This window comes from Nestor notabilis, unplaced genomic scaffold, assembly GCF_000696875.1.
Source record: "Nestor notabilis isolate BGI_N333 unplaced genomic scaffold, ASM69687v1 scaffold4765, whole genome shotgun sequence".
Classification (NCBI taxonomy): domain Eukaryota; kingdom Metazoa; phylum Chordata; class Aves; order Psittaciformes; family Psittacidae; genus Nestor; species Nestor notabilis.
Genome location: NW_009929653.1, coordinates 48,053 through 64,137, shown reverse-complemented (window position 1 = coordinate 64,137; position 16,085 = coordinate 48,053). Strand labels below are relative to the sequence as shown.

Sequence of the window (16,085 nt, the reverse complement as noted above, 5' to 3'; positions counted from 1 at the left end):
CCTGCTGTCTTGAAATATCCTTTGTTTGCTCTTTTTTAATTATCTGATCAAAAAAACCAAAGTCCCTCCCCTGTATGAAGAGGAATGAAGTGTATGTTATAGCCCAAGACATGTCTTCACTCTGTTGGTTTTGTAAATAAAGCTGATGATTACTGCTGCTATTCCATGGCAACCATAGAAAGGGGAAAAAAGGAAATATAATGCAGAAAGCCTGCTTCACTGAAAAATACTGTAAATTGAATTTGACAGCATTTGATGGCATTTGATTATTCTAGTCACAGCCAAACAATGATATAAAGAGTAATATGAAACAGAATGTGTTACTGCCTAGCAGACTCAAAAGCAATAAACCTTCCTCCAATGTGACACAATCACTTCACAATCATAATTGTAGCCTGTTTGATACCTCTGAGTACAGCAGAAGGGCACTGACTGACATAGATACATTTTGTTTTTTATTTAAAGTGAAATGAAAATGGCGCACTGGGGCTCCAGATACAATCGGTATATTCACCTACATAGGCATGAATCACTTGGCAGTTATTTCAGCTGAAGTTTAAATGTGCTTAGACAACAACAATATCAAATCTTTCTCAGATAGCTGCAAAAAAAATCAGAAATGGGATGTAAGCACATAGTTCTTTTTCATTTTGTAGCCACACATAGCCTTACGTTGTTATAGCAGCAAGACTGCAGTATTTCTATGGGAGGTTATGGCATGTAATTTCTTCTTCATCATGTCCCTCTTCCTTACTGTATCACCACCAAAATAAATTCATTTAACTCAAAAGCTGGACTGCTTGGGGAGCTGGTGTGTGTGCATTGAAATGGCAGGACTCGTGCTTTCCTCTAGAATCATAAAAGCACTTGCAAGTTTGCACGCATTTTGTTAGCCACCAGGAAAATTAAAATGTTAGTTTATGATGAAAGATATGATGGTGACATTTCATTTTGGATTCATATAACAATGATCTGAGGCTTTTAAACTTTTCTAGCAAGGACCACAACTTGCAAGAGATTGTGAATGAGAAAAGATCTGGTTCATGAGATAATCACCTAATAGACTTCTCTTCCCATTCATCATTACCATAGTCTTCAAAAATAGTATTACAGAACTAGGTGATGTATTTCTTGCTGTATTTTAATAAGACACAGGTTACATCAGCTAATGGAACTGCTCTCTTTTGGCCACCAGCATGCACTGTGTAGGATGCATGTGACATGACTTTGAAAGAAATATTGTCTGTAAAATTATATGTAATTTTGGTTCATATTTTGCTTAAGGGAGTGTCTGAATTTCTGTCAAAGTGTCTATGTCATGTTCACTAAGATTGTATTACTTAATATCTTATATTAAGATTATATGTAAGTACGTAATATGTGAGATAGATTAGAATGTTGCTCTCATCAGCTGAGCAATCCTGATGGTGAAAATGTAGCTGAAAAATCAACAGGCCAAGCCTCAGTGGCTTTTGGCTAGTGTGACTTGCAGTGTAGAGGCTTCTAGACTGACTCTTTATGATTAATTAATTGCTTACACTTCTACCCTTACCCATGAGCTGCACCCAAGCCAGCTTGCAAGGCACATATATTAGTAGGTGGTTTAACAAAAGAATCCTTGTGGATGGGTATGTCATGAACTAGAAGAGCTTCTGGAGGATTTTATTTATACCTGTAATTGATATAGTACCTAATCCAAATTGGCATGTTGCACGCAATAATGTCAAATTCCTTTTGTTCACTTGTTTTACACACAAACTTGTAAAAAAAAAAAACAAACAAAGAAAAACATCCAAACTACATTACTATAGATTTGTTGAATCTAAATGGTAAGGGAGGCCACTTTGTTTAATTGGCTGTGGTATTGTAGAGAGGGAGCATTGTTAATGTTGCATTATTCCCCCACATTTGACAGTATGATTCCCAAAACATTTGAATTTTACCTCAGGTCTTCTCAGCATTTTGAAATAACTCACTACCACTCTGGTAAGAAAAATGACAGGCACTGCCAAGCATGTGGTTCTGTTGCATGGTGAAAGGAAAACACGCCAAGACTGATTCTGGGTTGACCTGTAAGACCTCAGGGATTCACTGAGTTTCTTTCCACATAAGAAAGCTGAGGGCTGCGTGTTGCAGTTAGTGTTGCTGCAGTTCTCTGCATACAGCTCTGTAGTTATCTGTCACAAAGAAGATTATATTCTCCTCTTTATGTCATCTGGCTCTGACTGGCAGTGGGGCAAGGAGAATTTGCCCTTATAAAAATAACTATTTCTGAGCATCTTTTAAATGAATGTAAGCAGCAAATCAGACTATGCAGATTAAGAGACAGCTTCCAGCTCTTGGAAATGTTATTCTCCTTTGCAGCTCATTGTACATAAGAAACACTTCCAGTTAAATGAGCAGTTGAATCTTAAATCTTAAGATGGTTGAAATGATTACAGACTGTTCAACCACTTCTGTTCAAAGTTTATTCATACATGAAGATATTCTGGTTTTTAGCACTACAGATGGAACCATTTACCTAACCATAAGTTTCATTCATTAAATATTCAGCAGTAATAAGATCTAAATACTTAACCAGACTACATCGTACTGCTTTGCTTGTGGATGAGCTTACAGTTGGTGGCATATTTGATCTTTCACTGTGAAAAAACTGTTTATCACAGTCTCAAAAATTTATAAAACATTAATCTGTGTGTTCATTTAAGTGCCATACTGCTCGGTCAGACAAGACGTATTAAATGTGACATTATTGCACTAAACTGTACTCTCCTTTTTTCACTAATCGACAGAGATTTTTTAGACATGTTTTTGAGTACACAGGGAAAAGGCTATATTTTTAGGTACAGGAGAAAGATACAGTAGTGACTTACCTTTCAGGATTATGTGTCTTGCATTAAATCAGTGAACAGCGTCTAAGGGAGAGTTCTACATAAGGCTTAATATGCCATTGCAATAGAGCATGGGGAGATATATTAAAAATAGCTGATGGAATTTTAGGATCGATGGGAAATTTTGTACCTCGAATCTTCCAGACATTTTGTTGTAATAGAAAGAATTGATAGGGAATCTTTCCTGCCTGTTCTACCTGCCTTTCTTCACCCAGTTCTGCCTACTTAGTATCAACACATCTTATGATTGGCCTATTTCACTATACTAGTGACATTGTACCTCAAAACCTTCCTTTTTTTTTTTAAACCACACTTTAATCCGTTTAAACTAAGCAGTGTCCATATAGCCTGCTTACCTCAGAGTTTAGCAAAAACTCTTTAGCTTCATATAAGAAAATAATGTATTTACACATGCCTTATATATCATATACACAAAGGATGAATAAACAGCTGTGTACACACATGCATTCGTTACATTCTTCATATCTCCATGTAAATACCTGGGAATATAGTATTGCAAGCAGCTAAGATTCTCAGTTTAAAAAAAGAAATTGTTGTGTTTTATGTTTTTAAAATAATTCCTGGGTTGATCTAACAAAACAAAATCCGACAGAATTCTGTGAAATAGATTTTCTCTTGCCAGAGAAATGTTCTTTAGCTTCTGTGTGTGTGTGTAGTGATGATGACACCCAGTAGGCAGACAAACCAATTTTACTTCTGCAAATTTGCCCTACTTGCAATAAAAGTGGCAGATAATGTAATCTGGTTTTTTGTTGTTGGCATGGAGGGTGAAAGTGCTTTTATGTTCTGCAAAGGCCAAGGTTCCTGTGAAGAGTAGGAGAACTGCTTAAATTCATGTGCAGTACAGCACAGCCGTCACTGAGATTTATCACAGTGTTTAAATGTAACCAACTTAATTTCACACAAACATTTTTATGCCAAGTGAAAGAATTGATTTGATAACTCTGTTTTGAAGATGAGTGCTTGCCTTATTACAACTGTTGTAAATTATATACTAGAAGGGGCCACATTAGAAAGGCGCTGAGGATCATCTGTAATCTCTCCTGATACTCTGCATATCATCACCAGGTCCAACTCAAGAAGATCTGTAGTAGGAATGCCACATATAAATTTATATGTGCATATATATGTGTGTGTATGTATACATATATGTATATATGTATACACATATGTACCAAAATAAAAACCCATCGTGCTAAAGCCTACACAGTAATTATCTTCATAGATCTTAATTTTGCATCTTTAAACAAACACAGCAATGGAAAAAAAATATGTAGTTCCCTACAAAAAGCACTGCTTGGGATATTTTAACAAGTTTTTGTGGTGGCACTGCAAATTCTGCTCAGTTTATGTACAAGGGATTGCCTATTCCATTCACAAGAACAAGTGCAATATTTATTATGAGCAAACCAGAACTTATAAGTGTAGTGCTTTGGCTTTGAGGGCGTGATAGAATATTTATCCCTTGTTCATTAGGTAACATTTTTCTCAAGTAAATTGGTTGTTAGTTTTCCAGAAATGAGGCATCCTGAGGTGAGTACCTCCATAAACAGTTTGATTTTCAGAAATGCTGAAAACGTGCACCCAGACTGTAATTCAAGTTATTGCTTAGCAAGTACGTATGGATTTAAAATTTCATGCTCTAAATTCTGAAAGTCTCATACCTAATGTGTTCTATCCTGAAAGGACAATATGCTATTGTAATACAGGCTGTGACAACACTCTTGTTTGACATGCTTTAGAGTATTCTGCTAGATAAAGGAGAGTAATTAAATGATTACCTCAAAAATCTCTTCTTCACTACTCAGCACCTAACATAAGTTCAGGGAAACACTTCTAAGATGCAGCGACAGGCAGTTCCTTGTCTGTGTGTGTAATGTATAGAAATAAGTTCTTTACTTTTCTGAGGTAAAGGCTGAACTTAGAACTTCAGGATCTAACACCATGGGACTGTTGAAGTTCTTTTCAATTTTGAACGCATTGCCTTTGATTTAATTTCAGACGTCCCGTGGGCAGTCAAGAAGAGCTGCTTTTGTTCATCTGGGCTGAAGGACCTTTGGAATTCATTGATGCGTCCGATGCTCTACAGCCTTTTACCCTCTACGAGTATCGTGCCAGAGCTCAAAATGCTGTGGGGTCAGTGGACAGCCTGTGGGCTTCAACCCAAACTCTGGAGGCTTCCCCACTGGGCATGGGAGCCCCTTGGGCACAAGCAACCAGTGCGTACTCAGTGCGGTTGAACTGGACCCAGCCTGTCTCTCCCAATGGAGTTATATCTCTGTATCGAGTAGTCTATCAAGAAAAACGCAGTGATCCAACATTTAGCAGCCCAGCTGTTACAGCACTAACCGTAACGGTAAGGATTAGATCACAAAACCAGCTTTAAGTTGTTTTTACTCTGCTTTGATGTCTGTGGTATTTTAAAATCTTATTCAACACTGATTGGGAAAGTGGGGGGTTCAAATTTCCAGTCGCTTTGTTGGTTTAAATTTTGTGTTGGCCCAATGCAGACTGAAATATTTCACATTAATATCTAATTCCTGGTAAAGGCAAGTAGATTACTCAAAAGCACAGATGCATCATGTTTGGAGGAATGAGGCCCATGCACCTAAATTTGCACTCTTACTCTGAAAGCTTTTTGTCTGACTGTTGAAATGGTTGCACAGGATATGCACAAAGAACAACAAAAACAGTCCTTGTATATAATTCTGGTTTCGTAATTCTATTGGAATCGCAAAGTAAATGAGTTCCTTAGTAATTACACAGTTCATACATGCAGTGCATTTGCATGTTCCACTCGTGATTCATCAGTAATAAAAGCAGAACTTTAATTACATGTACTTACTTTAGAATGTTACTTTGCAGTGCTCAAATGTCTTTCTCAGTATGTGGAGGGGTAGACTCAGGAAAGGGCAGCTCGTTTTGGGAACTGACTGACAATGTTATGTAAATCAGTGACAGAATGGGTTATGGTTTGTGCAGTTACCCCTGCTCTTCCCATCTATCTATTACATTCTAGTCTTTCTCTAGAATGACAGCTTGTAGATAGTGGAACTGAACTGCTTATATTAGTGAGCTGCTGTACATGACTGTTTCTGACAGTGTTTTAGAAAAGGTTTAGGGAGGTTGCAGTAAAGTTGTGTTTCCTCAGCTGTGCCACCTCCTTTTCAAAAACCTGGAATTTTCCCTAAGTGATATTCATAGAACCATAGAATAGTTAGGGTTGGAAAGGACCTTAAGATCATCTAGTTCCAACACCCCTCCCATGGCCAGGGCCGCCTCGCGCTAAATTCGTAGGCTGTGTTTGTATTGAGTAACACCAGAAACCCCCTAAATTCTTAAGTACCCCAGTTACAAAGTATCTGTTTGAAATTCAAGTAGGATCCTAAAAAGCTTTCTCTGGAATACCCAAAAGTAACTCCCTCTTGACATGACAAGGTGGGAGAAGTTTCCAGCTCAGTAATCTTACATACTCTTGTGATCATATGGATCCAAAGCAGTTTTGTGTCTAGCTTCTTGCAAGCCTGAAGGGATTAAGTTTGTAATGCATCTTTTTCTGGAAAAGAAAAAAGTTCCTGAACTGCATGATAGGAATATATACTTCTGGCTTCTGAAGTAGTTGCATTTGCATTGCTAGGTTTTAAAAAGTAGACTGGGATTTTAAAGTTATTGAACTTCAGTAGCATTGTGGTACTCAGCTCCCTTAACTTGTTTAAAACAATATAATCACAATCATAATTGTGATGGGGCACCTAAGATTTCAGACTCAGTGAAATGACAGGGCTTCTCCTAATCCTCTGCTTCAGCAGCGTGCAGAGTGTTGCTAAGCGTTGGAATTGACCTGGCTGGTCATGCATTGCAATGTCTTCTGAGCATGCCAACAACAACAGAAAATGTCCAAGATGGTTGTATTGTGGGTAATAAAACCTACCAAAATGGTCTTTTAAATAATGCTGCCACAGTGTGTTTCTTTAACAACATCAGTTAAAAGCATTTTAAATTAACAAGCTATTATTTACTGAATTAGTATTTTCCTGGCTCCAAAATCCTTTATTTTCCCCAAACACTATCCTGAATCAAAATGACATTCTGGCAGCATATGTATAGCTGTTCTAGTAAGCATTGCAGCAAAGCTGCCTTGCTTGTTTTTTTCTACTCTCCTTTGTCGTGAACATTTATTGATTCTTATTTTTGCTACTCTTTTTTATTTTTAAATATTATACTTCCCTTTGGGGAGAAATCTTTCTGCACAGCTCTTCCACCAGTTGCACTCACTTTAAGTTGTTGCAACTACATTAACTGAGTAGAATTGCTGCTGATTTATACCAAGTGGCTGAGATCTGAATCCTAACTCTTCTGAATATAGCAGAACAGCTAAAGCTTTGAATCAAAGTTATTGACATAAAGTGCACGGAGTCCTGTTATCAAAGATGTCTTCAGGAGGTCAGGTCAATTATCCCAGCAGGCAAAAACCTGGACACCAACTTTCAAAGTTATAACCCCTTAAAAATAGAATTTTATCATGAAATTGCTGATATACCCTTTACTGTAGCTTTGTGAATGAGACATTTTAATTAAAATGTAATTTTATTGAAGGAACTAGCATTCCAATGATTAAACTTCTGCCCCTTTAAAATATAGCTTTCAGGGGTACTAGGCTAAATCATTTAATTTCCTAAAGCATCTCTATTGGAGCTCTCTTGTGGGATATGCCATTAGTCATTTTCTCACACAAGCTTCCATGTTACAAGCAAGACTTAAAGTATTAAGTGAGCAATGAGTTCGGTCCTTTATTTAATCTGTTAGATTCCATCCTTATCCCATTATATTGTTGCAGGAAAAAAGCACTGCTAGAATCACAGTAGCAGATCCCACCCTTGCTCTTGTCAGTTGCACCCTGCTTGCCTGCCACAGGACATAAAGCTAGACCAAAACCCAAAGTAGAAATACAATCCCTGTGACACTGCAGGATGCAAATTAAGCTCTCACTAATGTCCCTGCAGACTGTTCTAATTTGACAGCTTCGTTTCCGTCCATTTCCAGAGCCAAATAGGAAGCATCTTCTGGGTTTTCAAACCAGTTGGCAGACTTACCCACTCTACCTTCCCGAACTGCAGCTATTCACTCCCCAATTAAGGTGCATTAAGCTGTATTTAAATTAATGTATCAAAGGTATGGCTGTCTGTACCTTAAGGTTATCGCTGACCCCTTGAAATTTTGTGCTGCCTATGGAGATGAAGACAAGAATTCAGTTCTAAGAGCAAAAGTGGCTGCCACTCAAACAGGAGGAGGATCTCCCTGCACCATTAGAAGCAACTGAAGTACACGTGAGCCATTTCGATGCTTTGCAGTTAAAAAGCAGTGTCACCCATTTCCCCAGCTTGTTTGGCCAGGAGTGTAGTGACAGATGTTAGGTGACAGCAAGTTAAACTGACATTCTGGTTTATTTGCAGAACAAAGTCATGTCAAGACTGGTTACAGCAGTACAAGTGTCTCCCGCAATGTCTTCCCAGTTCTTTTTAACCCTCTAAAGCAAGAATGATATTTAATGTCTTATTGACAGTGTTAATATGAGGCGGATGTGTTTATAGGAGAATGGACTGACAGTAAGTTCTCATTTACAGAAATCAGCATGAAGTGACTAGATTGTCACTTTATGCTTCTTACTCCTGTACGCTTAGGGCTTAAGCTTATGAACACAGAACCCGGAGCTGATTACTTTATAAAGCCACTACCTGCCAAATGGCATCAAAGCATAACAGCTCTTTAACTGCTGTAGTCCAAATATTGCTGTGAGGTAAAACTGCGGGTAAGTTTGGACTTTTTCTTGGTAGATGTGTTGTGGACGTGTAATGCTGTTTCTCTCATGACAATTATATTGAGTGTTTTGGTTTTTTGTCAAGAGCAGGAGAATTCAAAGCCAAGAAGATGAATAGAAAACAATAAGAATATGTAGCTGTTAGAATGTGCTTGGAGAATTAAAAGCATCCAGAGATGAGGATTATAAAGAAAAAAATCTGCCTGCTATGGGCAGTGACCCCCATTATTATCATGTAGAATCAAGGCCTCAGTGTGGCAAATCCATCTCTCTGTGTATATCTTTCGTATACTTTCTTGTATATGAAAGTAAGTACAACATCCTTGTTTCTACATGTGAGAGAGAGGTGTAAGCATTATAGGCCTTATTCCTGGGAAATCCTACACCTGCTTACTTAGAAGCACATGTCTACTCACAATGTGTTTCGCAGTATGAGGCTCTCTGGCCACATGTATCCTACAAGGCTTTTTTGGCATAGCTATGTCAGCTTGGGGTGTAAAAAATTAACACATCTCTTAGCTGATATCACTGCACCAGCAAAGACTTTGGATTGGATGCAGATATGCTAACAGTTGAGAACGTACGTTGGCTTACTTTACATTATTTGGGAAGATGGTATATAACTACACTGGCCTAACGCCTCTTGGCAGATGCTTCATCTGTGGTAGGGAAATCTGTAGACATATTGCAGAATAGCAATAATAATAGAGATTTTTGGTAGGAAGATGAAGCTTTGACTTGCATGATTATGCTGTTAAAACCAACATGTGTATTTGTATATCAAATACATAACCAGAGTAAAAATAATAAATAAAGTGTTGCTGAAAAACTATATATGAAATATATCCTATCAGAAATAATCTTAGGTGGCCAGTACTGCCATATACACATGCCTCCTATGCAGGATTTTATAGATATCTGGCATCTTCCATCCAGAGTTAGTTCCTTTCTATTATTCACATTCAGAAATACTACATCTGTGTGTGATCCATCATTTCTCTTTCCTCATGTAGACCAGAAAACATTTGGCAGCATTACAGATGAGATACCACATAGTTATTAACATCCTTGTACACATTATTCAGTAGTGCAGTATTCAGGACTGTACATGACAACTTCCTTATAAAAGAAGGGATGAAGATGGTAGAAAAAACATGCCAAAGAGTAAAACTTTTTTATACATGCCTGGGAAATGGACTTCACTCTACGAAAAGATGATAGTAAATGGAGGAATCCCTGAACATGCCATAAATTCAGAATATGTGCTACTTAGTGAAGAATGAAAGCTGTAAATGGCAGTGGAGGGCAAAAGTTAATTAGGCTACTGTGCTGCTGTTAGTGAGTGAAAAGTAGCCACAACCAGAAACAAGATGGTGCTCAGCAGTGCCCTAATACAGCCAAAAGATCATCTCCTTAGCTCTGCAAGGGCTTATGGGTTAGGGGGAAATCATACACAGATGACCAATTTTTTTATGGTTCACAGCTGATCAAAGTGAAATTCAGCAGCTGTTCAGGACAAGTGACCACTCTAACGGCTGTAATATAACCTGCTAAATAGAGAGGGAATTGCATGAGAGCAAGAGGTTAGCTGTGATTATCGGCAGGTGAGTGCTTTATTGAAGTTGAAAGACCATTAACATTGATGGAGTAATTATTTCAACTTGAAAGTAATTACCTTGATGGGTGATAACTTCTCCAGTGTTCCCAGATTTGATTGGACCAAACAATTGTGAACTCTTGAAGCCTAGAAAAATATTACAACAATACTGCAATGTTTAAATTACTGAAACCGCTGTTAGAGTACTTTAATTATGCCTAACAGTGAAAAGATTTTAACTTACAACAACTGGTGACCTCTCATGTATAGAGACATTTGCTTTCTCATTCCAATGAAATGACCCACACCTACTACGCGTGTGCTGTATGTGATGGGTTTGCAAATGAAACATCTGATTTAAATGCAGGTTTTAAGATCCCAAGCCTCGTTAGCGCAGTTTCAGGCAGGGCTTGCACTGGAATTGCTGTAATTGTTTTATTTGCCAGGAAAGCCCAGCTACACCGGTTAAGTTTACATGGGATGAATATAGGACAAGTGCTCCTTCACATTGAAAGCTGCTAATTAAAAAAATAGTGTGTGTGAGGCAATCTGCATCTCACAGATTCTGTTGTTTCCATGCTGCTGCGGAATATGCTGGATTTGGCACTACAGCTCTGTTTAAATAAGCATTTGGATTGGCAGTACCATGCCCCTCCAGAAACTGATTAAGTGCTTCAGTAAGCCCCACCTATCAAGACAGACATGCAGAATTGCATAATTAGAGCAGAAAGGATGAAATGGATTGTTGCACAACTTTGATGACTTTGAAGTACTGTGGTAATAGAATTGGATCAGAACGGTAAAAGAGAAAGAGAGAGGCTTCAGCTCTTCTATTTATACCATCTTTTCTGTAACCAAGGCCACTTCAGTGTCTCCTGGATGCTGCCGGCAGCCACAGAAACATAGCTTTAGAGTCTGATGGAATTCTGCCAAGAAAGAAAGAATCCTTGTGAGTTAGGATGTGGGGTAGCGGGGAAAGGTTTATCTGATGTCTGTGTGGTCTTAATATGTTTTCAGGCAACTGGTGGCTTGAATTAGTGAAGGTTACAGCAAAGGAGTTTATTTCACCACATTTTTTTCCTGAATATTTTCTCCCTAGTTCAATGTGCAACATGAAGTTAACATAACTTTGCCCTTCGATAAATTTTGGGGCTGGTGGAAGTAAAAACACTGATAGGGTTATGTCTGACCATGCCTAACCACATACTCTAAATTGACTAGACCAGAGAGCCTGGATCAATAGGTAATTTTTTTCTACAAATGAATTAGTTGATTATTTGGAAATATCTGGTATATTTTATCCTTGGGTTCTCCTTGTGCAGGATCCAGTTTTCTTTCACTCCACAAGTCTGTTTGTTGGTTTTTTTGATGAGCAAACACATACAGAATTAGGTATTTTGAGGGATATTTACAATGTCTGACTTCAAGCACCTAACCTAGTTAGGAGCATGAATGTCCTTTATAGGCCATGAAACATCCAGGACAGCTAAGGCATGAACGTTTACCATCCTTGGGCTGTAACTGTTCACATAGGACTGTTTTCCTCTAGTGCACTTGTGTGCTATTACTGGCATGCATCAGTCAAAAGAATGTGGTTGGGTTTAAGCTGATTAATCATCTGGTCTTTCCTAACCCACACAATAGGATGACCACATGGTAAAGCCTAAAGGCAGATGCCTAAAATCAGATTGTACAGATGCTCCATGTGCTGTTTCTCTATATATGTTTTTATCTATTCGTTATATTTATGCTTTTCTCTACAATGTTCTTCTGTAAGTCTTGCATTTCAGTTGAGAGTAAGATTAAACTAATCAGGCTCCACAGAAAAATACCTTTGACAGCATATGCTCTAATTTTTAGAAGCCAAATCAACAAAACAGAACCCCCCACAAAACTTCCCCTCATTAAGCATACATTGATAGGAAGATATAATGAGAGGAATGTTCTTCCCTTTGTGCCATGTTGTGTGTGACAGTACTAAATCTGCTTTAAAACCAAGGTTTTGGTAAGCTACAGATGCTTTTTCATGTATAAGTAGAGGGGGCAGAAATTTGTTGGATAATATGTACAGCTGGTTTTCAAATTAGATATCTTTAAAAATGCTTAATTGGATTTGACTAGATTTTAATTCATGTTTAAGCAACATTCTTAAGTGAACATACCAGGCAATTCCAAGAAAAAGGTCTTTGTTGTTGAAGTCATAGAGCAGCTCCCCAAAATCCCCAGGGTCATGCCCAACAGCTACAGATACAGGAATTCTTCATCTGATAATTAGAAAGGCCACTCCCCACCCTCCCCACCCCCATCTTATCCCCCTGCCTCACTCCCCTCCAAATAGGTCTTTTATTCTAATTGTCTGAGAAGTGTTATCTCATGTGCTTGTATTTCATAAGGTATTTTAACAAGCATTGGGTAATTTTAGCAAACAGAGAATCCTACCTCTTCTTTAAAAAAGCAAGAGCAAGCTACCTGACTCATGGGGATTGGTAATATAACGTAGAGCCTCATACCACTGGGGACTCCATTTGAATCTAATCCAGGTCTACAGCCACCAATGTCATTCTCATCAAACAGCCACGGGGTGTCCTATGTAAGATAAGTTTAGTATTCTCAGCTGACCTCCTGTCCTTTCTCTTTACTGCTCCCTTTTGAATCCATTCCCATCACTCAGCTTCACAGCCTCATTCAAGCTCATCTCCCCTATGCTTGTTGCAGTTTCCCTTTTTCTGCCTGCCAAATGACCTCGCTCTCTCCTCCTTTCAGACTTTACAAAAAGCACTGGAAAGCATGTATAATCCTGCACACTTTTTTTTTTAGGGAGCAAGACCCTAATTCCTGCATATTGCTAAACAGGATTTTATTGACAGAAAGCTCTTTGGGAGTGGAAATGGGTGTCTGTTAATTTGCAGCACTATATAAATATTATTTTTGAGACTAGAATAGCAATTATGGTGAATAGGGGCCAGATGGCTTCTGTATCTAGAAAGCAGAATGGCAGTGTATTTTTAATGGACTTAAATGTTACTTTTTGACAGGAAGGTAATATTAAATTTTGTGTTATAGGTGCCTGTCAGGTGAGTATGGTTCTGAGTTTTGTTTTGTGTTCAAGCAATTACTAACGTCATGCCTGGATACTTTTGCCCACTAAAGCCTTGTTCTGTGGTGGGGTCTTTGTTGTTGCCTTCCTTTTTTATTTTTTTAAGGATGGTTATTGATCTCTTGCTGAGCTGAGATTTCAGTTTTATGCCAGATAGTTTGATTAATGGGTTGGTTTCTGTAAGTGGACTGAATGGGGATAGGAAGCACAAGCCGCTCATGCCGCCAACCCTAACTCCGTCAAGACGCATAGCTCATTATGAAACAGTTATCAAGTATACATGAAAAATTAATTGGGCTCAGTTTGATTCTGAAAAGGATCAGCTTTCTACTTGGCGGTCCCCCCAATCTTTCCAGATGTTGCACGCTAGCCCCTCGAGAAGCAGCGAGGGGAGATGTATTAATACATTGTATTGATTAGATCAAGACCCCTGACAGTTATTTGTAGAGATACCATCTGGCTGCTGTTCGAATTCCTTCACCAAAAACAGGACGTGACATGTTATTAATCTCAACTCTCTAAGTATAGACAGTTGCCTTTTCTGCTAAACCGCATTTTACCATTCTGTAGGAGATGGAGGCAGACCTGAAGGGTGCTGAAATTAAGGTTATTACACAAATTGAGCCATATGGTCCAAATATTTCAGCAAGAAAATTGCCAGGCAATAAAAATTGCTCCTGCCTTCCTAATGGTGTAAATTACAGTTTAACCATGGCTCTAATGATGTCCTTCTGCCGCGCTTAACTACTGTTACATGAAGGACATTGTTTTAAAAATATAAAAAACAAGTAAATGCCAGCAGCGTGTTTTACAATCTGTTAGTGTGTCATTAAGAACACTGTCAGAATTACATAAACATAATGGCAGGCAACCTAGCATACAAAAGAATGAGTATGGAAATAAAAAGTGTCTTGAAAACTCCTTTAGCTCTGTAATGTCAAGAGCCCTTTCCCTTCTGGAACTTTTCCAGTATGGGAAAACGTGGCTGCTTATTACTTATTCCAGTTCTCACACAGGCTGTGATGGAGATCTAAAAGCAGAAACAAAATATACTGAATATTCCAATGCATTTTGAACGGGTGACAATGGAGGGGTATAAATTTATTACCACATTATGCTGTAACTGTATATAAAGTTAACTGGGTATGAAAAAGGAATCCAAAATGGGACTCTCTTTTTAAACTGAGGCATTGTTTTTATTCTTTTGGATCATAATGGGACTTTCTGTTGTTTTTCAGACTGTTTGGAGAATTGCAGAGTATTAAAATAACTTCAAAGCTCAAAAGCTCTGTGAGTTCTACTAACAGAGTTAGCAGTCCTAAAAAATGATTCAAAATAGGTATAACCTATTTGCTATTAAAACCAAAATGAAAGTAGTTATCCAGTCAGCAGATGCGCAACTGACTGATTCTGGTGATTCATCATACAATGTGGAAATTAAATTGTAAATAAATGAAGTGAATAATTAGCCAATAAGATTTCATTTCAAAAACACTCATGCAATTATTCAGTTTGTAAAGGAAAAACTCCGAGACAGCCATACAGGAGGAAAAAAAATCACCTAAGTTTATAATCAGTGCAATTTGGAATATTGAGTTTGACCATTTCTACTTTAAACCACTTGCAGATGTTAATAGTTCATATATGCCACACCTTTTGGTAAAATAACCTAACCTAGCACAGCCATGTTACCACGGGAGGTGCACTTGGAATGGTCTGTACCGGTTTTGTGGTAGTGGCTGCTGGAAACCAAAGGGTGCTGCACCCCACCTCAGCTCCCTTGGACCTCAGCGCTGGGTCTGCTGAGCAGTAGGAGATGCTGCTTCCCTTTCCTGTGCATTTTTGAAGGCAGAAACTTCCACAGCCTTGCAAGTTCCAGCTGGATCTTCATACTGGTTGAAACGTGTTTGGGCAGTGTTGAAAACACGACCAGACAATGTCAAGTAGATGAATGGAAGAAGGGACATTGTGAGTTTGCTGACTGGGTTGGCTGGTTGGTGAATGAGCTCACAGGCAGCTCTTACATTTGTCTTCAAATGTAGCATAGTTTCTGAATCGTGTGAAGGTCTCATTCGTGTGTGGAACAGGGGAAAGATGAGAGGGGACATTTACTCTTGACAAATTCAAATTGAGCCCAAACCAGACGGCTAATCAGATTCAATGTAGCTCAAAACAGTCTTTATATCTGTCCTTTCTGCTTCTTAGTACCAGGGTGATCATAAATGAAAGCACCAAAACATAAATAATTTATGGTTGGTTGGTTCACTGGTTTCCAAAGAAACCAAAGCAGGAAGCAGTAGACTCTTTAGAGGATCGTAGTCTGAAAATATGTTATATACAATGTGTAGGGGTAGTAATCTGTATTAGGAGGAAACAAAGTCCAGTTTCTGAGTTTATCCCATCACAGACTACAAGTATTTCCCTCAACAGCTTGAACTTTTTATCTGACTCAAGTTGCAGAAATGCTTGGCACATGGGATCTGGAACATCTAAGTGCTTTGTACTCTACTCAGATGCACCTGTAATGGATGGATTTTATTGTTTAACTGTTAAAACTGTATTGTATTTTTAAGTCTGTTTCTTTAGCATTCGTTAAACAAAATCTCTACAGTCTTTAAAGAAAGAGAGATTGGTACAGATGCTCTCCCTCCCGCCCCCCCC

At 38.4% G+C, this 16,085-nt stretch overlaps 1 protein-coding gene across 1 annotated transcript in view; it reads left to right on the top strand.

Annotated features, from left to right (window-relative positions):
* LOC104406164 (usherin-like) overlaps window positions 1-16,085 on the top strand; it is a gene marked incomplete at its 5' end in the record, with an annotated part of 112,204 nt that overhangs the window by 59,035 nt on the left and 37,084 nt on the right. The window contains 1 exon segment of the mRNA XM_010015079.1: window positions 4,914-5,268. Coding sequence (XP_010013381.1) covers window positions 4,914-5,268 — 355 coding nt within the window.